General features: G+C 33.5%; 1 protein-coding gene across 3 annotated transcripts in view; it reads left to right on the top strand.

Moving 5' to 3' along the window:
- Positions 1-27,247, top strand: part of LOC136039139 (xylosyl- and glucuronyltransferase LARGE2s-like) — a 75,362-nt gene that overhangs the window by 13,513 nt on the left and 34,602 nt on the right. For all 3 annotated transcript variants that reach the window (XM_065722645.1, XM_065722628.1, XM_065722636.1), the window contains 5 exons: positions 4,086-4,278; positions 16,133-16,347; positions 17,891-18,076; positions 19,893-20,042; positions 25,593-25,766. In XM_065722645.1, the coding sequence (XP_065578717.1) occupies positions 4,086-4,278; positions 16,133-16,347; positions 17,891-18,076; positions 19,893-20,042; positions 25,593-25,766 (918 nt within the window). The remainder of the gene's footprint in view (positions 1-4,085; positions 4,279-16,132; positions 16,348-17,890; positions 18,077-19,892; positions 20,043-25,592; positions 25,767-27,247) is intronic.

Raw genomic sequence — 27,247 nt, 5'->3', positions numbered from 1 at the left:
TTTTTCATAGTAGCTCAGACAAGTAGATTCAAAATGTGAGGGATGCACCCAATAGTTTGAAGGTAAGGATTTTTTTGGTCCAATAACGTGGTAGCAAGTTTATTTACAGTAAGATTATCAAGGCAAATGACGTCAATCCCTATCATTGCATTTCTGTCTCCAGTCGTAACAGGGCACCAAACCTTAGCAACTGGCTCCAGTTCATCAGCTACAAACTACAAAGTATGCTGCTTGTAGCCGGCTTCTACTGTTTCAAGAAAGAGAGCTTTGTCATTGATATAGTTAACAATTTATAGTTCATTATAAAGATATATATAGTTAATTAAATATATAGTTAATTAAATTAAAAGATATATTTAACAATGGGTTCCCAATCTAATATTTGTCCATCCATTGGAACAAAGAATTTTGACTGTTTTGCAGTTCTGAATTTCCAGTTTAATGTCAAGCGTACTTGATTCGCACTTTGTGATCCGGAATTTACTTCATAGCTAGATTTGTAGCTCTTGTCGCCCCTGCAAAATATTCATTTTTGACAGCAGCGAATGGTATATTGCATGCATAGAATATACCAGCCTAAGCTTTATCGCATGCTTTTTGTTGTTCTATGGTCACTTTTTGGATATACGCAAGTTTAGGTTGTTGCGCCACTTTGGTTAAATAAGGAAAAGGGAGGGAACTCGAATAGTTTGAAAGTACTGGAACTTGATTAGAGCAATCTTCGTCAGAACTGTTGGAATCAGTGCTGACATCTTCAGAATCTGCACTATTTCCTCTTTCACGCGACTCCTCCTTCATGCACTTCTTTGTTACAGCTGCGAATTTCTTATGGATGGATGATTTCTGTACATTATAATACTCACGGATTTCAATTGGTGCCTTTTCACATAGCGCAAGGTGATACTTTAGGCGACAAGTATTTTTGACTAATGAACAACCGTAATGCTTGCAAAAAGCTTTGTTAACAGGATTACTATTAACAATGATTTTTTTATGTAGCCACTCTTTGTTGACAGGGTCTTGCTTTCGTGGCATTTCTTAGGCTACAGATGACAATGTCTGAAAGGATGGGAAACAGGTTAATTTATGTCCCATGGCACATCCGATTAAGGTCAGAACTCATGCTAAAAAATCTAAGTTAAATTAGAATCAATCGCGAAAATTTTTGCCGTGCAAATCGTACAAATATTTTGAATATTTTATGTTGACAATCATGTAGATCCAGGGATCATTCAAAATTGACATATTAAAACGTTGACTTAGTTCTAAATATGTAGCAGAAATACGTTGCCTTTTTTCATTTTGCTTGAATCTGTGGGCTAAAAGCCCATCGCGTAGTTACATCAAACAGTTCGTGGTAACGAACTGTAGTAAGGAGCGACCCGGCTCAATAGTGACCAAAACTCTAAAAAATGGAATTTTGATACCAATAGTTACATCAAAAGAATTGCATTTTAATGCTGGTTTTAAATATATAATCTTAAGAAAACCTGACACTAATTTTATTTGTGCTAACTATTTAGAATATTTAACATTGACATTTTTAAATTAAATAGCCTAGACAAAACCATTTTTTCTTACGTTTTGTTACTTGACTAAGATTACCGAGCTACCAATTAAAGCTACCCGTCCCAGTAGCCCACATCCGACATTCAAACCAACGAAAATTTGATTGATCTAACGCCAAGACTGACGTAATGAATTTTCTTATTGGTTGCTAATAAATATTTTTTGCAAAAGACTAAAGCTCATGAAATTTTAAAATGCCAGAAGCCAAAACGAAAGATTTGCGGCTTTCGGGACTTCGAACTACTAGTGAAAATCTTTGTTAAAAAAAAAAAATCAAAATTGCTTCCACGTGTGTTTTGATGGTTCTGCAAGATTTGTAGAGTTAAAAAAATGTCTTTAAACTAACATATTTTGTCCAAGTTATATTCCATTAACCCCATATATTACTAATCCCATATAATTACTAAAGTTTAAAGCTACGTACAAGGAACTAGTTTTTGAAGGGATGCAATCAAATTCAAAAAAGGTAAATCAAAGTCAATGAAAACCCAACATCATCAAACGTTCGCAGAAGGAATGAAGCATCCCTTCAGTCCCGTCTTTTCAACTATTCTCAGGGGAGAATGGGTTAGGTAAAAGCATGTAAATGTTTTCGGGTTGTAGAGATAAAACTCTCCCAAAAATTTTGCATCACGCTAGTTGTATTTTAATATTATTGCACTTCTTAGAAGGGTTTGAAATTTTTTTATATCTGTCTCAGGATTAGCTTTCATACAGGGTTACTAATTGTTCGAACATTAGAAGTTGTAAAGGTAGGCCTAGATATTTAAACAGATTTACTTGACCATCCCTAATTTGAGCAGAATATATTTTTCGTAAAACACCCTTCACCTAACTAACAGCTTTGCAAGACCATAGAAGGATCTCCTAAAACTGCAGTTTAAAATATTACACTTGTTGAAATTATTACAGGGGTTAAGGGAACAGAATAATAATTGTGAGGGGAGTGGAAGGTGAATATGTTTGAGGATAAAAGGTGGTATGACAAATACAATTCTCAGATAAAAAAGAAAATAACTTTTTGAACAGGTAATCGTTCGGAAAAACGCAGCGTTTTGCTCATTGTTAGACTTCTTTCTGATCCGAATCCATGCGCTAATCTCTGGAATTTATTCGAAACAGCATGGTTTTACCCATCGTATAATCTTACCTTTAAGAAAAAGCTGAAGTAATTTTATATTCATAAAATCAATATACCAATCCTATATATTTTTTATACCTTGCGGATAGAGAGCATGGAAAACAACTTAAGATATTGAGGCAGAGTTCGCTAAGATCATAAAACCAGATAAAAAGTCAAAACATAGGCAAAAGCTAGCACAAGTATCCATTAGAAAACCAAGATTCCAAAGAAAAGATTCAATTCGATTTTGTGGAAACCTCCTTATAACGACACTTCATTTAGAAATAATTAAGAATCTAGTGGGATGATGGAAAAGATTTATATTTGGCCACTAGTTGCTGCTCTGCCACCATCGCAATGCTAGATAAGAAGAGATTGGATGGGAATATTTTTTATTAATAGGCGTTACTACCCGCTTTAGCCGGATATATAATTAACTGATTATTTATTTTATAATTAAAGACAGTTATTCAAAAAACCGTATTAAATTGACCTCTGCAATGAATGTCTTATTTATTCAGACTGACTGACTCATCGCGTATCCCCTTTTTTTTTTTTTTTTCTTTTTTTTTTTTTTACTCAGGCAGGAAATGACAAAGAGGTAGTCCAACAGAGTGATATCAACATAAGCTCAAAGGGGTATGACTCATGCATTGAATCTGGTAAATGCAATTTTTTTTTTTACGATAGACTTTAGTGAAGTAGCAGCTCTCTTAGTGATGGATTTGTTTCAATTGAAAACATCTTTGTTCATCAAAAACTTAAAATTACCACTTACCAGTAAGTTTAACCTAACACTTACCATTACCGGGTAAGTTACCCAGTGGTAGCTTACCGTGTGGTAACTTACGTCTTGCACAAGAAATAGTCTAACATGGAAACTTTTGGTATCCTAAAAATAGCATTATTATGATTATTCTTTTTATACAGATATGATATCTTCTCTGGATGGGATAAGGGCTGATTTTCTATTCAGTTTATTGAGAACAAATTAATTTTCACGTCTTGTTTTAATCTAAATAAAGTTCTGTAGTTGAAATGTCAGTAAAGAACAGAATTCTTTATTTATGTTTTCCCTTCATAATCAATTATTTTGAATTTAGCTAATTGTTTGTCAAATCAATCAGATTGTGGCAACAAACTGTAGGTAAGGAGCGACATGGACCAATAGTAACCGAAAATCTAAGATTCGTAATTTTGATAACAATGGATACATCAGAAGCATTGGCTTTTTATTTCATTTAAAATTCACTACCGCTTTGATCTTTTAGCTAGAGTATAAATACTGTTGAAAAAACAGGATACAACCAAATCTCTTTAACTTTAATAGTTAGATTTAGCCGATTTGTATCGATTTCCGAGAACCATCTATCTATTGATTTTTAATTTTCAGGAAAAGCTGGATGAATGTGAAGTAATTCATGTTGTTATTGTGTGTGTTGGTCATAATGCAACCCGGTCTGCTGCCACTGTGATCAAATCAATGCTATTCTACCGCAGACAGCCTCTTCATTTCCATTTTGTCAGTGATTCTGCTGCAAAAGTTGTAATTGAAAATCTATTTCAATCCTGGAAGGTTCCTAAAGGTTTGTTTCCTTGCTACATAAAAACGTTCGAACATAGGCTTGTTCTGCACTGGCACGACCGGTATAGACTGCTAGGGTGTATAGGGGTGCTGACAATGACGTTAAAAGTCAAGATCAAGATCTAATAGTACGTAGCTAGGGTTATTGTAAGGCTGGAATTCTGGAAGGGTAACTGCCTAAGCAGCTCTGATGTTAATAGATTCCAGGATGGGAATTTGAGGGGAAATTTCCAAGAATAATTGGATATTAAAACAAGGGAGTTTTGGCTTTAACAGTACAGAAGACGGATGCAATGCCTTTACAAAACAGTTTGCGAAGTAGCAGAATATTCCTTAGGAAAATATCTGGAAAAAAAACAGCGAGAAATTATTAGCAAAGCACTACCTGGCTTTTAAAAATGAGAAGGGATTTGTAAAGATGTTTCTAAATTATAAGCATCATGAGGACAAAAGAAAAAAAAGGAAGTAGAGAAGACATTAAAACGTAAACTATAGAGATGGAAAAGAATGCTAATAGTTCAAATTACTGATAATCTGGAAAATGCAGCTAGATGGTGTAATAGTAAGATATTGTATGGTGACGATAAGGGCCTGAGATGAAGCATTTGATCCAGACGGTAAATTTGTTTTTCTTTAAGATAATACTGCAACATGCTTTCCACCTTTTTTCAAAAATCTGGTTATAGATCAAATAAGGTTGCTATTTGATTACCAGTGGCTTAAAATCACTGAAACAAAGACGGCTGAAAGAGAGCGTGAAATGGGGGAAATATCGGATGATTAACCCCAAAGATTGCTATGTTCTGGAACCCAATTTTGAGCGAAAAGTCTACTGAGGAGGACTGAAGGTTTTATGAGGAAACTAAAAATAAAAATGTTTTTATATTCTATTTACACAAATCTTTTGTGGTATACACAATATAGAAGTTGACTTTTGTATTCGATTTAGGAATACAAAAGTTAATTCTATTTACAATTCTTTTATATTCTATTTACACAAATCATTTGTGGTATACACAATATAGAAGTTGACTTTTATATTCGATTTAGGAGCAAAACTGAGCTATAACTGACTGAGGCATTGCAGGCAACATTACATCTTGAGTTGTTAAATGGTTATTTTGGGATGCTGGACTTCCTGCTGTGTCAGATCGTTCGTGGTAATGTTAGTAAGGAGCAGCTCGGGCCAATAATAACCGAAACTCTAAAAAAAGGAATTCTGGTAACAATTAATACATCAAAAGAATGGAATTTTTATGCTGATTCCAAATATATAAAATTCTTTAAGTTTAATGTACCCATCAAAAGCTACGAGCCAGTAAAAATTTACCTGATTTTCCAAGAAAGGGGGAAAGACCAACAAAAAGGCAAGTGATCCATATGGAAAATACACCGTTAAATTCAGCATATCCGAGAACATCACTGTAGATGTTTCAAGGTCCTATATACGAAAATGTGGAATTTTGTCTTTTTTCCCGGAAGAAAATTCAAGTATGCGTCGTGTTCATTTTTTTTTCTTCCGGGGTTAATAGTATCAAACCCTCGGTCTTAGAAAATCGAGAGTGGGCTCATTCGAAGGCAAATTAAAAGTTTCAATGCCTTTTTTAAGTGACCAAAAGTATTCTACCACAGAAAAGTGGTGTTTTCTGCCACTTTGTGGCACCAAGCCACGATTTTTATCCCAAAGAGGGCCACGTTGATACCGAATACAAACTCGACCATAGCCGCTCGATTTAAAAGCATCGATATACGAAATTTTGGGCTTCCCAGTTGTAGAGAAAGTAATATTGCTATTGTGGCGTATTCGTTTCTGTAAAGTCACGTAGTCCATACAATATAAATGGTCAATATGGAGATTTATCTTGATGCTCGATTTAACTGAGTTGATTCATTTGATTTCTCAGGAAATTATGTTTTATGATGTATAATTGCGCATCAGCTATTATGAAGGAGAGATAGTGGGTCCTTCTTTAGGAGGGGGCTCAACTCCAATGAACCCTCAGATAAATATAGAAAGGGGTGGATGGGAGTAGGAATCAAACTCGGATCTCTCTTCTTTTAGACTAAGTCTCAATAAGGGTACTACAGGGTGATACTTTCTTATTATTACAAAAAAAATGTTTCTGATATTTGTTTTAAAGCTTCATTTAACTAAACTGGTTTGCTTCTTATTTCATATAATTATTTACATTGATGTGTAAGTGCGCATCAGCTATTATGAAGCACGGACGGTGGGTCATTTTGTAGGCTTTGGGGGGTCAGATGCCTTGGAGAGTGCATTTTATTGCCAAAATATTTGAACTCTCATTGAGCCTTCAGATGAATATAAGAGTTTCGGGTAAGAGGGGGGGGGGAGGGATAGAAATCAACATCTTATAAACTGAGCCTGAATAAGGCCACTACGGGGTGATACCTCCTTCTTATTGCAAAAATATGTTTCTGACATTTATTTTGAACCGTCATTCAACTAAACTGACTTACTTTATATTTCGTAAAATTATCTTCAGGGATGTGTAACTGCGCATCATCTATTATTAAGGAGAGAAGGTGGGTCATTTTGAAGACGGGGGGCAGATGACCCAATTAGAACATTTTAATGCCAAACTATCCTTACTCATTGACCCTTTAGCAAAATAAATATAGAAAAAGTTTTTGGGAATGGGGTGAGGGGACGTAGAAGCTATTAGCTTATGCCTCTGGATTCCCTGGAGTATTTTTGTGTTATGCCTGTATTATTGGTGATTTGGAGGGGGGGGGAGGTAAGAATGTGCCTTACCATTACGACAATTTTCTATATGGCATAAAAGATTCACATGCCTTGCCTTTTCCGCATATGAACAATAATACCCCTATCCGTAATCTATTCGGAAGTTAAAATATTAATGAGAAATTATTCAACACAACTATTGTTCATGGAAAATTTGGCAAAATATTTAAGTTTGGTCCGAAATTTTAAATATGATCCAATGCGTCCACGCTGTATATATATATATATATATATATATATATATATATATATATATATATATATATATATATATATATATATATATATATATATATATATATATATATATATATATATATATAACACTTTGTAGGGACCTTAGTAGTCAAGAAGCGTCGCTGATCCGATAGCTTACTTATGATCCCATGTCTTAATACTTAAGGAGAAAAACTAAATAAGTGGAACAGAACTATTCAATTTGCAATTATTGATATATACAATTTAACATAAAGGAATTGGGGGCTTTTATGCTGATGCCCGATATCATATTTGGTTAGGCCTTTGCATGATTTGAAAAACGATCAAAAATTAAATAAAAAACAATTTTTTCAGCTGCGAGTAAGAAGCAACATTAAAATTAAAAACGAATAGAAATTATTCCGTGTATGAGGAGGTCTGCGCACTCCTCAACCCCTCGCTCTTTCCGCAAAAGTTTTAATTTTCGTCCTAACCCTGTGAGAACAACTGCTGAAACATAAGGACCGTTAAATTGCAATAAGGTCCTTTTTAAATGATTAAAAACTTTAGCGTAAATATCAAGGGGCTGAGGAGGGGAATATATACGAAATGATTTTTGTTCATTTTAATTTTCAGTATTGCTCATTACTTTCAGTTGAATTTTGTTCATTGAATATTTGTTTATAAAAGTCATTTCTGGTTATTTCTCAAGTGCAAGTTTCGATTAAATTGCAATCGTTGAAAGATTTTCATATGTTGTCAAAATCATTTTAAACCATGTTAGTCATCACCAAAAATGAACAGAACCAAAGATTATTTCCTCTAGAATACTAAACAAATAATTGAAGAAAAAACGGGTTTAATTTTTTTAAATAAAGCAGTGACAACAAAATAAAAACTACACTTTAACTAACAAAAAATAAAAATACTCCGAATATTTCGGCCCCACCTCCGGGAGCCTTTCTCAACGGGAAAAAAAAAACAAAAAGGGAGAAAATTACAACAATTTAGGACTATTTTTGAGATATTTTAAAAATGCCACGACAACTAAACCAAACTAAAAATATAAACAATCAAATATAAAAGAAACAAGAACTCACATTTTTAAAACAAAGACTCCCGCACTTGACTGTAACTTTAGAAAAAACTGCAATAATTGTTTCTATTGGCACTTTCCTCTGCCACAATCGCTGTATAAATGGGGATCTATCAAAAATGAAAAATATAAATACTTGTAACAATACGAAAAAGAGGTCACCCAACCCCCAAATCCAATCAAAATCTTACAGGTTAATGAAACACAATTATGAATTATAAATTGAATGGATTTTTTCATTTGCTATTTTAGCTGCCGTCCGTTGACTTCTTACAGCATTGACCATGCTTTGACCTCCGTTCGCAAGGTTATTACTTGTTTCAGGACAATTATGCAAATCAATACTCATTGAAGTTTTTGACTGGTCTTTAATTAAACTATTATAAATTGAATTTATTTTAAATTCCCCCTCATCTCTATTGATACTAATACCCCCATAGATAATCTTTTTTATTTCTATAATTTCTCTAAAACTTTGTAAAAGTCCTACAGACTTATCAATAATTTTGTCAGACAAAAATTATTGATAAGTCTGTAGGACTTTTACAAAGTTTCAGAGAAATTATAGAAATAAAAAAGATTATCTATGGGGGTATTAGTATCAATAGAGATGAGGGGGAATTTAAAATAAATTCAATTTATAATAGTTTAATTAAAGACCAGTCAAAAACTTCAATGAGTATTGATTTGCATAATTGTCCTGAAACAAGTAATAACCTTGCGAACGGAGGTCAAAGCATGGTCAATGCTGTAAAAAGTCAACGGACGGCAGCTAAAATAGCAAATGAAAAAATCCATTCAATTTATAATTCATAATTGTGTTTCATTAACCTGTAAGATTTTGATTGGATTTGGGGGTTGGGTGACCTCTTTTTCGTATTGTTACAAGTATTTATATTTTTCATTTTTGATAGATCCCCATTTATACAGCGATTGTGGCAGAGGAAAGTGCCAATAGAAACAATTATTGCAGTTTTTTCTAAAGTTACAGTCAAGTGCGGGAGTGTTTGTTTTAAAAATGTGAGTTCTTGTTTCTTTTATATTTGATTGTTTATATTTTTAGTTCGGTTTAGTTGTCGTGGCATTTTTAAAATGTCTCAAAAATAGTCCTAAATTGTTGTAATTTTCTCCCTTTTTGTTTTTTTTTCCCGTTGAGAAAGGCTCCCGGAGGTGGGGCCGAAATATTCGGAGTATTTTTATTTTTTGTGAGTTAAAGTGTAATTTTTATTTTATTTTGTTGTCACTGCTTTATTTAAAAAAATTAAACCCATTTTTCTTCAATTATTTGTTTCGTAAATGGAAAAGCAGTGTGGTCTAAGAAATTACTCTAGAATACTACAGATAATAGACTGTAGATCTAAACTAATGCTGCTGTGCTTTGTTACTTGCATTCTATTTGTCTCGAGTAATGTCAATTTTGTAGCGAGTTACGATAAATTCAGTTAGCCTTTTTTGGGTAAATTCCTTTTTTCAAAGTTGAAAGTTATTAGATGCAACCATTTTGCTGGTTTGTCTTACTGGCATGAGTGGCATGAGTAATAGCCTGCTCAGACGCATGGAAAAACGCTCAAAAACCCATCGGTTTTCCCATAGTACCCATCGATTTTGGGGCTGGATATTTCTTCTAGTTTTCCTATGGTACCGATCGGTTTTCCCCATAGTACCTATCAATTTTGGGGCTTGTAATTTTTTCTAGTTTTCCTATAGTACCAAACGGTTTTCCCAATAATGCCTACCGATTTCGGGGCTTTATTTTTTCTAGTTTTCCTGTGATACCGATCGGTTTTCCCCATAATATATACCGATTTTGGGGCTTGGAATTCCTTCTAGTTTCCCTATGATACCAATCGGTTTCCCCCATAATACCTATCGATTTTGGGGCTTGAAATTTCTTCTAGTTTTCCTATGGTACCGATCAGTTTTCTCCATAGTACCTATCGGTTTTGGGGCTTGTAATTTCTTCTAGTTTTCCTATGGTGCCGAACGGTTTTACCCATAATGCCTACCGATTTCGGGGCTTTGAATTTTTTCTAGTTTCCCTATGATACGGATCGGTTTTCCCCATAATACCTACCGATTTTGGGGCTTGGAATTCCTTCTAGTTTCCCTATGATACCAATCGGTTTTCCCCATAATACCTGTCGATTTCGGGGCTTGGAATTTCTTCTAGTTTTCCTATGGTATCGAAAGGTTTTCTCCATTATACATATCGATTTTAGGGCTTGGAATTTTTTCTAGTTTCTCTATAGTACCGATTGTTTTTCGTCATACTACCTACCTATTTTGGGGCTTGGGATTTCTTCTGGTTTTTCTATGGTACCGATCGGGTTTTTGTGTGTCGTTTACCAAAAATTAGCAAGCATTGGTGAAAGTGGAAAGCATACCAATTGTTAAGCACGCGGAAGTTCGATATTTGGTGGTTCTTGTTCAGAACCGCCAGTTTTTGTACAATATGAGTCATGCTTTATATAAAGCGAACAAGAGAAACAAGAATACCTAGCAAGAAATAGCGTAGAAGTCCATTTTATCTTTGTTTTTCGAAAATATCTTGCATTTATCGTTTGAACACTTTTCCTTTCGTACCGGTGGGTTTTTCTCATCGGTTTCCCTATGAGTCTGAAGGGGCTTTAATGCTTAAAAATGAAGCATTGTGTTTTCAACGTGGTTAAAAAGGAAGTTGAGCAATCTTTCAAGCTAGTGTGTGGTCGATGTCTTTGTCATGTTCCCACACTGTTTTGAATAATCAAAGGTTAAGTTGTAGCTTTAAACAATTTTGCAAGAAAGTGGACATTAAAGCTACTGAAGAAACTCTGTCATAATTTATTCCAAAGTGATAGGAGTGACGAAGTCCATTTTGTTGTAATAATAAAGTCATGCGACAAATTAATGAGACTTAAATCCAAGTCAGGAGTTCTAAAACTTTGTTACCGATAGCCTTGAGTAACCCGATGGAAAATTAAAAGGGGTTCTGCTGGTTGGAATAAAATTGCTGGGAATCTGGAATGTTCACCTACACGACATAACATTAAGATACTGTAAGGACATGTTAAAATAGGAACTAAGCCTCAAATACTGATAAGAAAAGTGTTTAAAATAGGAGAATAGAACATACTGAGAATGTGTTAAACCGTAATTAAGTTCTAAGAAATGATATAGAAAGGAATGAAAATTTTTGCGACAGTTTATAAATGAAGGAAGATTTACGTTGCGAGGAGCTAGAGACAGTTCCAGATGGATTAAAATAATAAAGCCTCATGTCCGGATAATGTGCTGCATGATTTATTGGAATATGACGGTTGTAAAATTAGAGATAAATGACTGAAGATTTGAATATTATTTTTGAAAAAAGGGGAAGTAGGTAGTGATTTTAAGAAAATTATAAGTAAGGTGTTAATCACAGAGGCATCAGTTTGATTTCTGTAGGAAGCAAAGTGCTTAGTCTAATGATATTTATTAGACTGTGAGATGCTGTAGATGAAGTTCAAAAAGAAGATAAGTTTGGTTTTAGGAAGAGGACAGAATGAGTTGACCAAATCTTCACTCTTAGAATAATAATTGAGAGGCTTCTGAATCTTCAAACCCCTTAGTCCTCTTTTCTTAGACTTTGGACAGGCATTTGATTCAGCTGATAGAAAAGCTTTATTGTAGATGCTATTTATAGATGCTATTATTTATTGTGTATGGCATGCCAGATAAGAACAATAAAGTAATTAGTGCCGTTTACAAGAATAAAATTTTTGTGGTTAAGGTTGGATGTAAGATTAGCATTTGATTTCTGGGGAATCAGGAGTTAAGCAGGGTTTGTCGTGTCTCCACTTATAGGGATTATTTTGATTGACTATGTTCTAAAAAACTTGGCAAAGGCTATGACTGCACGTGGCGATCAAATGGGAAGATAAAAATCTCCGAGACATAAATTATCCAGATAGTTGGAGTGTCCTAGATAAAAATGTTCACCTCTCCATCCCCCCAATTAATATTTTTTATTAAATAATTGTCATACAAAATAAAAATTAAAAAACACCACATGATTCCTGACACAAAAGTTCACACGTTATCCTTTTGTAATACTGAAACTAAACCACTATCACATTTAAAAGTAATTCTAATTCTTCCTTGGAAACAAAACAAAATAGAGCTAGAAAAAAAACTTCATCCTAAAGACAACTATGTATCTCAACCTTCTAATCAAAAAGTTCGTTGTAACGAACAGTTGACCCGGCTCAATAGTAAACGAAACTCTAAAAAACGGAATTTTGATGCTAAAAGATGCATCAAAATAGTCAGGTTTTCATGCTGATTCTAAATATATAAGTTTCATCAAATTTAGTCTTTATCATCAAAAGTTACGAGCCTGAGAAAATTTGCCTTATTTTGGAAAATAGGCGGAAACACCCCCTAAAAGTCATAGAATCTTAACGAAAATCACACCATCGCATTCGGCGTGTCAGAGAATCCTATAGCAAAAATTTAAAGCTCCTATCTACAAAAATGTGGAATTTCGTATTTTTTTGCCAGAAGATAAATCACGGGTGCGTGTTTATTTGTTTGTTTGTTTCTTGTTTTTTTTTTTTTTTTTTTTTTTTTTTCCAGGGTTCATCGTATCGGCCAAGTGGTCGTATAATGTCGCAAGAGGGCTCATTCTAACGGAAATGAAAAGTTCTAGTGCCCTTTTTAAGTGACCAACAAAATTGAAGGGCACATAGGCCCCCTCCCACGCTAATTTTTTTCCCAAAGTCAACGGATCAGAATTTTGAGATAGCCATTTTGTTCCGCATAGTCGAAAACCATAATAACTATGCCTTTAGGAATAATTTTATCATTTTTAGGAAATCATTTTAATAATTTATGTGCGAAGAGCCAAAATCAAACATGCATTAATTCAAAAACGTTCAGAAATTAAATAAAAAAACTAGTTTTTTTTAGCTGAAAGTAAGGAGCGATATTAAAACTTAAAAAGAACAGAAATTACTCCGTATATGAAATGGGTTGTCCCCTCCGCAATCCGTCGCTTTTTACGCTAAAGCTTTGCCACAATTCTACTTTCTAAAACAATTAAAAGCTTTAGCGTAAAGAGCGAGGGATTGCGGAGGGGACAACCCATTTCATTTACGGAGTAATTTCTGTTCGTTTTAAGCTTTAATGTCGCTCCTTACTTTCAGTTTAAAAAAACTAGTTTTTTTTATTTAATTTCTGAACGTTTTTGAATTAATGCATGTTTGATTTTGGCTCTTCGCACATAAATTATTAAAATGAAATTTGTATATTAATTCTTTTACAACAATTCTCATACATGTCAAAACACTCATACCCTTCTTCTTTCTCCCAATGTAATTATAACATAAACTTTTCAACAAGACACAACACTCGTCCTTTCTTCCTCCGACTTCATTTCATCTGGAAAGTCATTCCATATTTCAGATAGAATAGGACGGATTGAAAGTAAAGATCTCGGCGTGACGTTCCTTAATTTTCTAGTTTTGCACAATTAGCGTGTACCATACCTTGTGAACTTGCAATGAAATAAGTTAGACAAGAATCCGAAGAGTGGCATTCATAAACTTAAACATAAGTAAACTCGTATAAAATTTAGAAATTCATCATCAATATAAAATATATAAACGTATGATCGGACCTAACTATTCTCTCCTTTTTTTTTTATATCACAACGCTCGCATAGCTTCATTCTGGTAAATTACCAGGGTTTGATTGTTAGTAAAGATAGAGATGAAGATGTAAAAGTAGAATTACCGAGCTCGGGGCATTTTCTCTCCAAGAAAAAAACAACTCATCTTTAAATTCCTCCATCAAAACAAACTTATTGACAATTGAAAAAAGTTTGGAAGAATAGGGAAATATGAAGCTCAGAGGGCTGATGAATATTTTTGGTGTTTTTTTTTTTTTTGTTAATTTGTTTTATGTTTGTTGTATGTTTTATGTGAATTATTATACAACAAAATATTTGTTGTATGTTTTTTGTAAGTAATTGTCTAAGATAGTCTTAGACAGTCGTTTGACTGACCCTATGTCAAACAGTAAGCTCTATAAAATTGTGGTTTGATCCCACTTTCTTGGGCTTAAAAAAAAGGTACGTTGCCTAGCCAATTTTTAGGGATTGCCAAATATTGTGCTTTTCGGCTATCAATTTGGGGCCAAAAGGGAACCAGATCGTCCCCATACAGGATAAGAAGTGGACTAATAGAAGGAATTAAAGGAAATAGGGACTTCGTGGGGGAAGGGGTGGATAAAAAGTGAACCTTTAAATGGATTGGGTCGTAGGTGCTGCAGTGAGTTGTTAGTAGCAGTAATCTTGTATTATACCCATATTACTGGAGGACTTAAAATTTGGCAAGAAAGTATTTGACATGTCAGTGCTATTATGCTTGTATTTTGGTCAGCCTCCATAAACTAGGGGGAAAAAAATCGAAAAATAGAATTGACCTGCCTAGTCGATAGTTGACCACAATAAACGTTAAATTTTGCAGTCAAATGTACATGTAATTGTCGAAAGAAATGAGAGTAGGCTCCAAATTCAGCTACTAACATTCCTCAAGCTTTGTGGTATTTCAGATTGTCGTATCTCCTCATAATGTGAATGTCGTTAACGAAATGCTGTCCAGCTCTTCAATGAAACTGTAGCATGAAAAATAAGAATTGTAGCTTTTATTTCAGCTATTTTTATTTGCTATAGTGTGTTGTTTGTTTAGTTTCAAATTCTTATTTATTTATTTTTTTGCACACTTTCGCTGTTTCTAATTTGCTAGATCATCTTGCCTGTTCAGTATTCTGAGAGGCCCACATGTTTTGATGCTAATAGCATTTGTGATAGTGTTGCATTGTATTTGCAAATAATATGGAGTTCAACATGGGAGGGTCTAAAAATTTCAAAAAATTGGGCGCTAATTTTATGCCCACTGGTAATATGGTTTTCTAGCCAGTATGAATAGATAGACGTTCTGGGAACATATAAGTGCTTATGCTTTCCTTTAAAATTCTTTTTAGAGAAAGCCTAGCTTTTTAGCCTTGTTTTTGCACTCAGCCAAAATTCTTTCTTTGAAGAAAACATATTAAATCACCCAATCAAAAAGAAAATAATTAGGGGCTGTTGTAAACATTCTTTGGGCGTCAGAACGTATTTATTCAGTTCAAAATTCATCTTTCAGTTCAAAATGGCTATGTGACGCATCACCACTTCTGATTTTCAAAGATGCCATGAAGGACATAACAGACACCATTGTTTGTGCAACAGTTTGTAATGGCTGAAAGACCATCCTACCAGTTTTAAATTTAGCTTGAAATTTTCTAATCATTGTAAAAAAAAAGGAAGAAAAAAGCTCTAGTTTGAAACTCTCTTCAATAAGAAGAAAATAGGAGTCAATTGTGAGCATCTCCAATGTTCGTTGATAAAGCCTACTTTTATGTTTCAATAATTTTTTGAAAAACCATGGCCTTCGCAAAATAATAGTCGCAAATATATACTAAATAGAGAGTTTCAAATAGTATAAATGAAATCCATATTTTTCAACTGTCTATGAAAAAAATAACCGAAATGAAATGTTACATTCTACTCCAAAGATATGTAATATCTAAATAAAACCAGCATGTTCTAAAAATCCTCCAAAATATGGCTACTACAGTTAAAAAAAAGGTATTAGGATATAATAAAGAGTTGGGCAAACGAGCAGTTTTTTCAAGTCTCTTGAAATGAATCAGCCCTATTGTTTCAGCTTTATACACTTAATGAGAGCCAAAGACAAAATATGCTAACTTACTAATAGGATTTTCCTATTACAGTACAGTACACCATCTACCAGTCTTCAAGGCTGATTCCATCAGTCTCGTGGGTCCCTACAAATCATTACAGTGGTGTTAATGGGCTAATGAAATTGGGCTTATTGGAAATATTGCCGTCTTGGCTACAGCAAGTTATTTGTGTTGATACAGATATTACGTTTGCTGACGATATCGCTAGATTATGGCTTAGGTTCAAGGAATTTGGACCGCGAGAGGTATGTTTTTTTGTTCATAGAGATGAGTGAAAGGTTCTGTATTAAAATCGATGAAGTCTTTTTTTTTACTTCCTCAAAGTACCGGTACTGAAAAATAACTGAAACTCAGTATTAAGTTCTATTTCACGCCTTGCCAAGGAGCCATGGGCAGGTGGAGCCCAAATAGCTGTAAAATATCTTATTCTCTTTCAGACCAATTATGAACCTACATCACCTGGGTTTGTTTACGTTACTCATTTCCAGCTGTCCTGGATAATTACTAAATTTATCAACACATCTGAATTATAATTTCACCCTGTCTTAAAGAGTTGTAAAAATTAAGGAATTTATTGCTATTTAACTCTGACAGCCTTTAAATTAAATCCTACTTGTCCAGGCTTTATCCTTTTTAATACTGAAACTTCCATATAGACACTGTTTAGCAAGAAAATACATGAAAGGAGATTATTTATTGATTTTAATTTTTTTAAATTATTTTAGTCTAATTTATTTTATTATGTACTTTTATTTTACTTTATTATATACTATTATTTTATCAAATACTATTATATACAGTATTTATTTTAATACTAAAATTTCCATATAGACACTGTTTAGCAAGTAAATATATGAAAGGAGAGGTGGCATCCCTCCTGTTTCGTACTTCACGAATGAATCGATTATTTTTATAGACTTTGACAAAATTAAACCCGTTAAATTGTGAACTCCTCTCAGAATGTTCTTTTGCATGGACTGCCTGCAGAAACATATCTATTCATTTTTATTTATTCTTTAACATGAATCAAATAGGCAATCTAAATCATTTTATTTTTTAATGAATAGAAGATAAGTAGCATCAATATGGCACAAGGACATGCTGCTATAAGTGGTATCTCTGTTTTCTACACTGTTTTTGTGTCATTAGCCCTGTTTCTATTTCTCTATACCATGGAAATTAGAAATGGGCTATACATGTTGATCTCGGCTGTTTTGGGCTGTTACAGGTTTTTGTTTAACAAACAGTCTCAGTTTATATGTTGTATCTCATTAAGATGTATTTTATTGATGACGGAAAACACAGATGCATTATTTTATCAAATTTTATATAATTTTTTTATGATTCAGTTTTCACTGTCATATTGTGAACTTCTATTTTTTTCTTGCTTTTTGTGTGTGTACGATCTGACAATTTGCACTAGGAACAAACCTGAAAGTTTAAAAGGGAGCGCTCAGTTTTACAGTTTGTCTGGAGGATTGATTGAGACAAATAGATAAACTCTTGAGATTGTACCATGTAAGCATGTAAAGCATGTTAATGCCTTAAAATACAATTATCCTAAACTGTTAAAACAATTGTCAAAAAACGATTATTAAGACATAATATCCAGGGCCCAAACCGCTTTCTTAGTCAATATTAATCTTGATTTTATTGTTCTGAGTCTATATGGTCAATATCTAAAATTCAATGGGATATTCCCCTCTTGATAGTCTATTGTTTATGTAAAACGAGTTAATTCGTTAGTACCTTATGCAACAAGAATACATTCATCTAAGTTTATTTCAGGCTATTGGACTAGTAGAAAATCAATCTGATTGGTATCTTGGGACCCTTTTCAAAACCTTCAAACCTTGGCCTGCACTGGGAAGAGGTTTTAATACAGGAATTATGCTGATGAATCTTGCTCGTTTGCGCCTGGAGAACTGGGATCAAATGTGGAGACAGACGGCAGAAAGAGAGCTTCTTGTTCGAGTAAGAGGATCAATTGGTTTCTATTTTATTTTGTTAGCTAATTTATTCCATTTTTATTGAAGAGATGGGTTTTAATGCACGGTATCATGGTGTGGTGTGTCATCTTTCTTAAAAATAAAGAGGAGAAGTTCAAAAGCAAATTGAGTATTTTCTACAGCTTATCAATTCATTCTTATTCGAGATTGGATTGTCTGGTCTTATTAACGTTAGAAAGAAGCAGAAAGAGAGGCTATGTAATATACAAGAAGAAATGAGGGCAAGTTTGTTCTATATAAAAGCTAACGCTAAACTATATCAAGTTCATTCTCCGCATTAAAACTGGATCATATGAAATTTAGCTGTCAGTAAATTGTCTTGCGATTTTGTCGTTCAAGTATTCTGTAAAATAGCCTGAAACCCCTGAAAAGTGGCGTCGAATCGAAGACAAAAGTACACCATTGGAGTCGCCAAGGCCAAAAACATATTCAGAAGACATACAGTCCCCTGGCTTGAACAACAAGGAAAATCACTTTTTGTATGGGTGGCATTGATGTGTGCTCTTATTACTCCACTGCTACCGGGGGCACTTGAACATCATATACAGCTGTTTAAGGGCTCATTTTAAAGGAAATTGCTATATATGTAGTGTCTTCTATAAATAGCAAAGCATAATATTTAAATTAAAATCCAATTTTTGGACAAAAAATGCATCTGCATACAAGGTGAGGAATGACGTCTTAGTTGTAGGTTACAACCATAAGTGGCTCTATGGTTATATCCATTATAATCACAGCCATATCTACAATCTTCAATTTACACACACCTTTACACAGAACTCAACAAACAGCATTATAAGAAATATATGAATTATATTAAGTAGGCCTATATATGAGACTGCCAAGAGAAGAATTTTTTTTTAATTGCTTCTGGTTTACCCTATAGAATAGGCGCTTTAGTCCTTAACACAGACGTGTTAACAAATTCTATGCAAAAATATGCCTATTATGCTTTATTACCAAAATCGTTTCTTTTATCTTAGGCTCAATGTAATTTAAATTGGTATTATAATAAGAGGAGAAATCACCAGTGCAACAGCACAAACACATAAAAAAAAGACAGAAGGAGAAAAGGAAGACTGTTTTCCTACATTAGTGATTAATATAGATCAGCACTTGAATGAGGCCTTAACCCTACTCATCCATACAATCACATAGGTCAAATAGCATAGCCATACACAATCAACCATAAAGAATAATCCATGGACAGGCAGTCGTGTCGTCGTTGTCCGTAAAAGCGGCTAGTTAACGAGTTGTAAACATAAATGTGCCCTTTTTTCCGAAACTGCACCCTATATTTTTTGCCTCCCTCTCCTGAATTTAGAAAAATAATTTGTTGAATGTTTTCATTGAAGAAAACAATGTTTACTCCAATGAGCAACATTAAATTTTAAAACGAACCGAAATTATTTTGTAAATAAACCTCACTTTCATCTCACGTCACCATATTAAAAAACCTTACTAGGAGTTTCAAAATCAAGCTTTATAAATTCAATTAGTTAGAAAAATTTGCCATCCTTTCTACCGCTTTTCTTGATTATTTTATGCCCTTTATTATTTCGGAGAACCATCGTATAAAAAATAATTTTAGAAACATTTTTCTGTAAAATAGCAAATGTTACAAAATGATAACGAAAGTTTATAAAGGTGACAAATCTTCTCCTAAATAAATAGAGCTATAAATCTGACTTTGTAACTATTACTCTTTACTTAGTTTTTCTGTATGCAAGTGTCTCCGCCATGAATCCCTTAATTTATATTCTTTCATTGCTTTTTTCAAGCTTTCGACCAACCTCGCGGATCAAGATGTTATAAATGGTGTAATACATCAGAGTCCTCATCTTGTTCACCGTCTTCCTTGCTTTTGGAATGTACAACTTTCTGACAATACGCTTTCTGAAGAGTGTTATACATCTGTTTCAGATATTAAGGTAGCTTTTTAATCACTTAGATTAGTGTTTCACAACCTACAGTCTACTGAACAAATGCGATCCGTAGCGATAATCCTATAGCCATTATGGCCGAATTCACATCTAGTTAAATAGCATTGTAAAAATAAAGTTTGATCAATTTTTTAATATTAAGTACCCTACACATAAAAACATCATTGTCAGTAAAACAAATACTTTTGTTGTTTTATGTTTATTGCAGCCTCGCTGAATATAAGCTCATGTGAGCTCAAAAGTTGCCGCGTTGTTTTCACCCTTTGGTATAAGAATTTAGTGTGCTACTAGTTGATAGGCTTAAGTTGTACGAAGATAGTCTCTTTTAGCATTTTCAACTTCAACATTCATGCCAGGAAAGCATAAAGCATAAACATAAGGCTGCTACATTAAGTCATGTCAACCACGAGTTAAAGATTCTATTTTGAAACAGAATCTTTTTGAAGAAAGTTAGAGTTTGAGATTGGAAGCTAAGCTACAGACTAAGAATTCCCCGGAGTTGTCTACTTTTTTTTATAATTTCAGCGTACTCTTTCACATTTCTGCATAAATATTGGCAGCTTCATTTCCTATCAGGATATCCTTCTTTTCTTTTCTCAATTATATTGGTGGTAAATATCTAGAACTGAGCCTCTTCAGAATGAGACATGCTAGAACAAGAAAAGACACATATTTATATTGCAAATGTTATCCTTATTTTCATGGTTTGGTTCGCGTTTTTGACAGGTCATACCCAGTCCCCCTCAAATTGTCTCACATAATCCTAGGCTATATAGAGAAACTAACCAAAAAATTATGGAATTCTTACTTTATAATATGCAACAAGTATCAATAAATCATTTTCCTTTTTTTCCCCATTTTTATCTGTTTTTGAATTAGTTTTTATCAATATTTATATTGCTTTTTCTGTATTGCCTAAGGCTATATAAGACCATAAGAGGGGGGCCGGGTATGAGTTGTCAAAAATGTGAACCAAACCATGAAAATAAGCATAACATTAGCAATATAATGTTGTTTCTCTTTTTGTTCTAGCATGTTTCCTTCTGAAGAGACCCATTTTACCGCATTGATAATTTTGTAATAGTAATAAAAAAGAAATTCAACTATATTATCCTAATCATGATAACGCCTTCGATTAATTAGAGGACAAATAAGAATAAAACCCCCCAGCTAAATCTGGGGAATGGGGACATATCGGAGTCCAGCCTGTGGTTAAACAACGGTTCTTCACTACAAAGGTACTTACGTTGGCCGTGCGGCTGCTAGGATCAAACCTCGCGCCTCGTTTTGCAGAGATAGCAGAGCTTTTATGTATTCATCACGTTTGAAAACTTCACTTTTCAGAATAGAATGAATATTTTTTTAATTGAAGACCACAGGATTAGAAAGATGAACTATTTGCTCATGGAAGTAGTGTATTTTTAAGCCATTCTTTTTCTATTTATGGAAAAATCTGTTTCACAATGTCAGTTCAGAGGCTGATAGTCTCAGAGGATGATTGCAAGAACTTGTCTTGCGCTTTGCTTGAATTTGGGCAATTTCAATTGCCAATACATATTGTTGATTTTCTTCTCTTTATTTTCAAACATGAATTTATTGCTAAATGTGAGCATTAATAACTATATAATTCGGCAGCTTTTCAGTATTAAGTTTAGCATAAAACTCAATAGCTCTAGCCTCAATTACATTAAAAAATATATAAGCTATTAAGAAATTATATTTGATTTGTTTTGCCAGTAATAAAGAAACTTGAAGGCTTATAAACACGGACCTTGCCTGAGTGGCCAGAATTACTAGAATGACATTTAAATGTTGCTGAAAATCAGTCTTAGCTGAAAGAATTTGTGAAATGTACTTTAGCTAAGGTACTGTGCCTTAATTGCTAGTTTTTTTACTTAAGCATACAAACGGAGAGAGAGAAAGGCACAAGAAAGATTATTATTCTGCTTCAAGTGCTTATAGACATCATGCTTGACATAAGCCATACGAAGTGTTCATTCAACAGAAAATTCCATACAGTACAATAAATATGCTTCCCAGAGGCTTAAGCCGGATTGAGCACAATTAACATAAGAACAAACCAATTGAAGCACACAAAAGGGATGAAAGAAAGAAAAAGAGAAAAGGAACTCAAGATAAAAATAGTCTACAGATTTTATTCTGACGCATTAATATTTTTAAGGCGTCATTGACCTGAGCTCCAGATGTCAGGGCACTGTCACGAATTGATAAATATGCTCTAATAGTCTGATATCCCGATCTGTCATATTGGTTTTAATGCCTGTAACTTACTTAAGTACAACATTTTCAAGCGAAGAGGTTCTGGGTGTTTCAAGAGGATGAGGAAGATTGGTTAAATGCTGTCAAGAGGATTTGTCTAAAGATAACCTCAGGTCCCCGCTTGACTATCCTTATATCAAGCAATAAGCTGTACGAAAAATGTGGTTCGATCCCATTTTCTAGGGCTGTACTTTAAGAAAGGCTAAGATGGCTAGGCCACGTTGTACGATTGAAGCGTTTCATCCCTGTTTTGGTTAGGAAGATTTCGTAAGGAACAATTTAGAGGAAATTTCAACTTCAACGGAGGGGTTAAAGAGCAAAGTTTTGAATTTATTGGGATCGAGGGAGGGCGTTTGTAGCTGAGTAGGTTTTAGATGGATTGGTGGTGCAGGGAGTTGTTAGTAGTAGTAGTAGGTTTTTACTTTGTGTTCTGACAAGGTTAATTACGGTGTTTGATAAAAGACTTCATGTGCTTGTCGAATTATTATTTTTTTTCTTATTATTGCTATTTTTTATTTGTACGCTGTTGCAAATTAGCCAGACGAGATCTTTTTTCTCCTAATCCTGGTGTCCGATTTAGGCTCGTTTATGAAAGTATGCCTTTTTTTTCTAAATTATGACGTCGGTAAATCAATTCATGGTCACACATATAAAAGTGCTTAAGCATTTTCTAGTAGTGTTTGTAAGACATTTAGATTTAGCTCTCTATTTTGACAGTACAAAATCAGTCTTGCCTATAGCGACAGAATTAATGTTTAAACCTGCAAACCTTTAATTTACCAGAAAAACTGCAGGTACTTTTGGCAAATTATTTTCATACGTCATCAAAGTGGAACGTCTAAAATGTTAAGTTTGGTCATTAAAAAAAATGTAAAAAAAAATTATTAAAAGAGCAATATTCGTTTCGCTTTAACAAAGTATCAAAGAATATTCTTATTTCGTGTTCTTTTCATGGAACATATTAAATAGGTTTCTGTTGTGTTCAAGCATCAGCTAATAGCCCGTGTATATAAAACGATAAATAAAACCAGAGCTACTGCGCCTTTTGATCTAGCCAGTCTCCAAATTTCATGCTTGCAAGGATATCTTCCTTGAAATATAGTTTTAGGGGGGGTAGAGGGGGCACTTGAACTGAGTGCAGAATTTTTAGGGGCGCAAAATTTAAAATAAATAATCTAACGGTTAAAATCATTTTGGAATTTTATTTTTAATGAAGTAAAGTAAAGGGTGCAGTTAATAAACGAAAGTTGTTAATAAATTATTAATTAATTGATAAAATAAAAATAAGTTAAAAAAAACAATGAACGAATAATGATTGACATAATTAACAATAATTAAATAATTTTGCTAATAAATGTCACTACATACAGGTTTTGTCACTGCACACAGGCTAATTGACCTTCTAGTAGTGGCTATGTTTGTTTAATTTTATTTGTTGTTTTGTGAATTGATAAATAAAGAAAATCTCTCTATAAAATGAAAATATTGTTAAGATTTGGCTTGAAAATTTTGTGGGAGACAGGATGGGGTCGCTGATCAAGATTTTGCCCCGAGCGCAAGAGAGGCTAGAACCGCCACTGCGTTAGACCAGTACCTTGCTTGGAACCAGAAACACTTGATGACTGTTTGAATGTCTCTTCCAGCTTAATTATCATTTTGATAGGTTTCTATTAGTCGTTATTCGGACTAGAATATTTGACGGGATGCTAATTTAAAACACAATATGGAGGTTTTATTGCATCTCTGAAGATCTCCGGTTTTTAAAAAGAAATAATAATAATGAAAAAACACGAACTAACAAGCTGTCGACTCACAATTTTTCCGATTCAACAGTTGTTTTATCAAATCTAAAACTGATGCCTTTCCTTATTTAGTTTTCTACTGACCCCACAAATAGTGTCAGTTTCTTTGTTTGCATTCCTTCATATTTTTTTTCTTTGCAAATTTAGAAACTAGTTTCCTTATTTTTGTGAATTTAATGTACCATAAAATTTAAAATACTATAGGAACGACAAAATTGATTACGTTTCCCATAACTCAACACGTGTCACAAAAGTACTAACTTATCAAGAAAAAAAAACTGGTAATGAATAGACTGCCTTTCTGTGAATCTCAATGCACTTATATTTTGTATGGAATAAAGTAGGATCGACGCTGATATTTGAATATAGCCCGGCAAGACTCGCCTAACTGTATTTCCTCTGGCGTGGTAGAATTTTCCCATGTCCGATCGGTATTTTTTTTTTTTTTTGTTAGAAATTATTTGATTACGAAAACATCTTAGTATGGCTACATGTAGCGCACATCAGGTGAAGCGAAGGAATTATGACATTCGTCCAAACTGAAGAAGATTATGAAATAGTGTAAGTCAGTTTGAGCGAAACTACTTAGTCTAAAAAATACTAGAATTTACAATTGCTGGGATTAAGAGAAAAAAGCAATATTACTGAGAAAGACTTTTTGATTCATTTGACATATTTAATCATTCAGATTTCATTTTACTGATAAAAATAATGGTTGGCGCAGGCAAGATAAGAACTGTTTGTATTGTAGAACAAACAAGCCAAAGGAACTTCAATCAAACTATTCTATATGTACAAATGTTGAACATAGATGAGTTCACAATGCTTCCCTTCTTGACTCCACTATTTTAGAAAATTGAAACGTTAGATAAAGACAAATTATGACTTCAAGGATAAATAAGGTCCACTGTACCAACAATTTCAAAATTAAGAGTTTAGATATGTCAACTCAGGCACGTACGTCGTAAGGCCTTTGAGCCCAGTGTACATACATTTACCCCCCTCCCCCCTGCTCTTACTCATATGGACATGCCTGTTTCTGTGGGAACCATCTTGTGTGTATGGATTCATGAGTTGGCTCTCCGTGATCTTTCTTCTGGCAAAAGAAAAAAAATCCACATTTTTGCAGATAGGAGCTCGAAACCTCTACAGTAGGGTTCTCTGATACGCCGAATATAACTGTGATTTTCGTTAAGATTCTATGACATTTAGGGGTTTCCTTCCTTTTTTCGAAAATAAGGCCAATTTTCTGAGGCTCGTCACTTTTGTTAAGTAAGACTAAACTTTATGAAACTTATATATTTAAAATCAGAATAAAATTCCAATTCTTTTGATGTGTTTATTGGTATCAAAGTTCTATTTTTTAGAGTTTCGGTTAGTATTGAGCAGGGTCGCTCCTTGCTTACAGCTCGTTACCACGAACTGTTTGGTTTTTCTAACCAATTCCGTTTCTTAGGTAATACATTGGAATTCACCAAAGAAGCTGAAAGTTAAAAATAAGCACGTGGAACACTTTAGGAATCTCTATCTCTCATTTCTGGAGTACGATGGTAATCTCCTTAGAAGGGATCTATTTCATTGCAATTTTACAGAAGAACAAGAAACTGCACAGTCATCTTTAGAAACTGTGGTAAGTATTTGTTCCCGTGCTTGGTTTTATTCCTGTTTAACTACAACTTACAAAGCCATCTATTTGGTAGTGCTTCACTAGTCTTGGTATTTCTTCGTTTTTTTTCCGGTATATTAACTAAAAAAAAAGTTCCGAAAAAAAAGTTTTTTTCAAAAAAAATAAAGAGACACATTAAACTGAAGACCAGCAGAAATAAATTCCTGTAATAACTCAAACTCAAGACGATCAAAAATTATTATTAAAGAATATATGAAACAAAAATTGAAAAGAAACTAAATAAAGAATCAAACAAAACATATAGATAGCAGGCACTAATGTAGATGAATAAATAAGTCTTAGAACGAGTAAAGATGAAATTGAACATTCAAGACTTCAAACTTAAAATTAAAAAAAATATTTCAAACAGGAATTTGCCTACTATCTTTTTCCTCTTCCTAACCATAAAAGTCAAAAGCGTGCTGCGTCATTTGGGTTTTACTAAAACTATGTGTACCTTGAACCCTGTACTTTTTTCTTTCAAAACGTTGACGAAAAATAAATATAAAATCACGATAATAATCAAGGTGACCGGAAAGAACTAATGAAAGTAAACTGAATTCTTAACATTTGATTATATTAATTCTTGGAAACTCACCAATTCCAAATTTTATTTCACTGCAATTTCTAATTTTTTTCCAGCGTTGTAAATACAAAAAGAAAATATTTGTAATATATTGTGCGTTTCAGTAAGGGGCAAAAGACGCAACAAGATTTAGACTTTTTCGGGTAAGCAAGGGGGAAAATAACAGTAGCCAAAATCCTGTTGGTAGTAATTTTGGTTCGTTTTGACTTGATCATTGAATTTAATTTTTACTCGTATTAGGGTTTGTTTATTCATCTATATTAGTACCTGCTATCATTACGTTTTCTATAATCGTTTATTTTAATTTCTGTTTGTTTTTGGTTTCATTTATTCTTTAGTAATAATTTCTGGTCGTTTTGAGTTTGAATTATTATTGACATTTATTTCTGCTAGTCTTAAGTTTAATATGGCTCTTTCTTTTTCTCGAAAATCTTTTTTTGGAGAATTTTGTTGTTGTTAATTTCAGCTCAATTTTGATTGCCAAAGATTTTCGTTTCGTTTAATATAATGAATATTTCTATAGCTTTTCAATTCATGCGTTCTTCCTTAGAAATTGCTATTACAGTTTTTTGACAAACAGCATGTATATAGTATTTCATTATGTTTGGCATTCCTCTCCAAAGCTGTGGAGGGCTATGTCATTCCCATAGGCAAAATTATTTGACCTTTAGAGTATTTTGAACAATATGGCTTTTTCAAAACTTTGATCTAACGTTTTTCGAGAGAGGGCAGCTAAAGAGGACATGGAAGGAGGGCTGGCAGCCTTCTAACCACTTTAAACCATCCTAAACAATGTCCTGAATGTTTTAAGTTATTGCATTCAGCCACTTTTAAAAGATTGCCCTATCCACTTTTTAAT

Source organism: Artemia franciscana, chromosome 2 (assembly GCF_032884065.1).
Source record: "Artemia franciscana chromosome 2, ASM3288406v1, whole genome shotgun sequence".
Taxonomy (NCBI): Eukaryota; Metazoa; Arthropoda; class Branchiopoda; order Anostraca; family Artemiidae; genus Artemia; species Artemia franciscana.
This window is presented reverse-complemented; position numbering and strand designations above follow the sequence as displayed.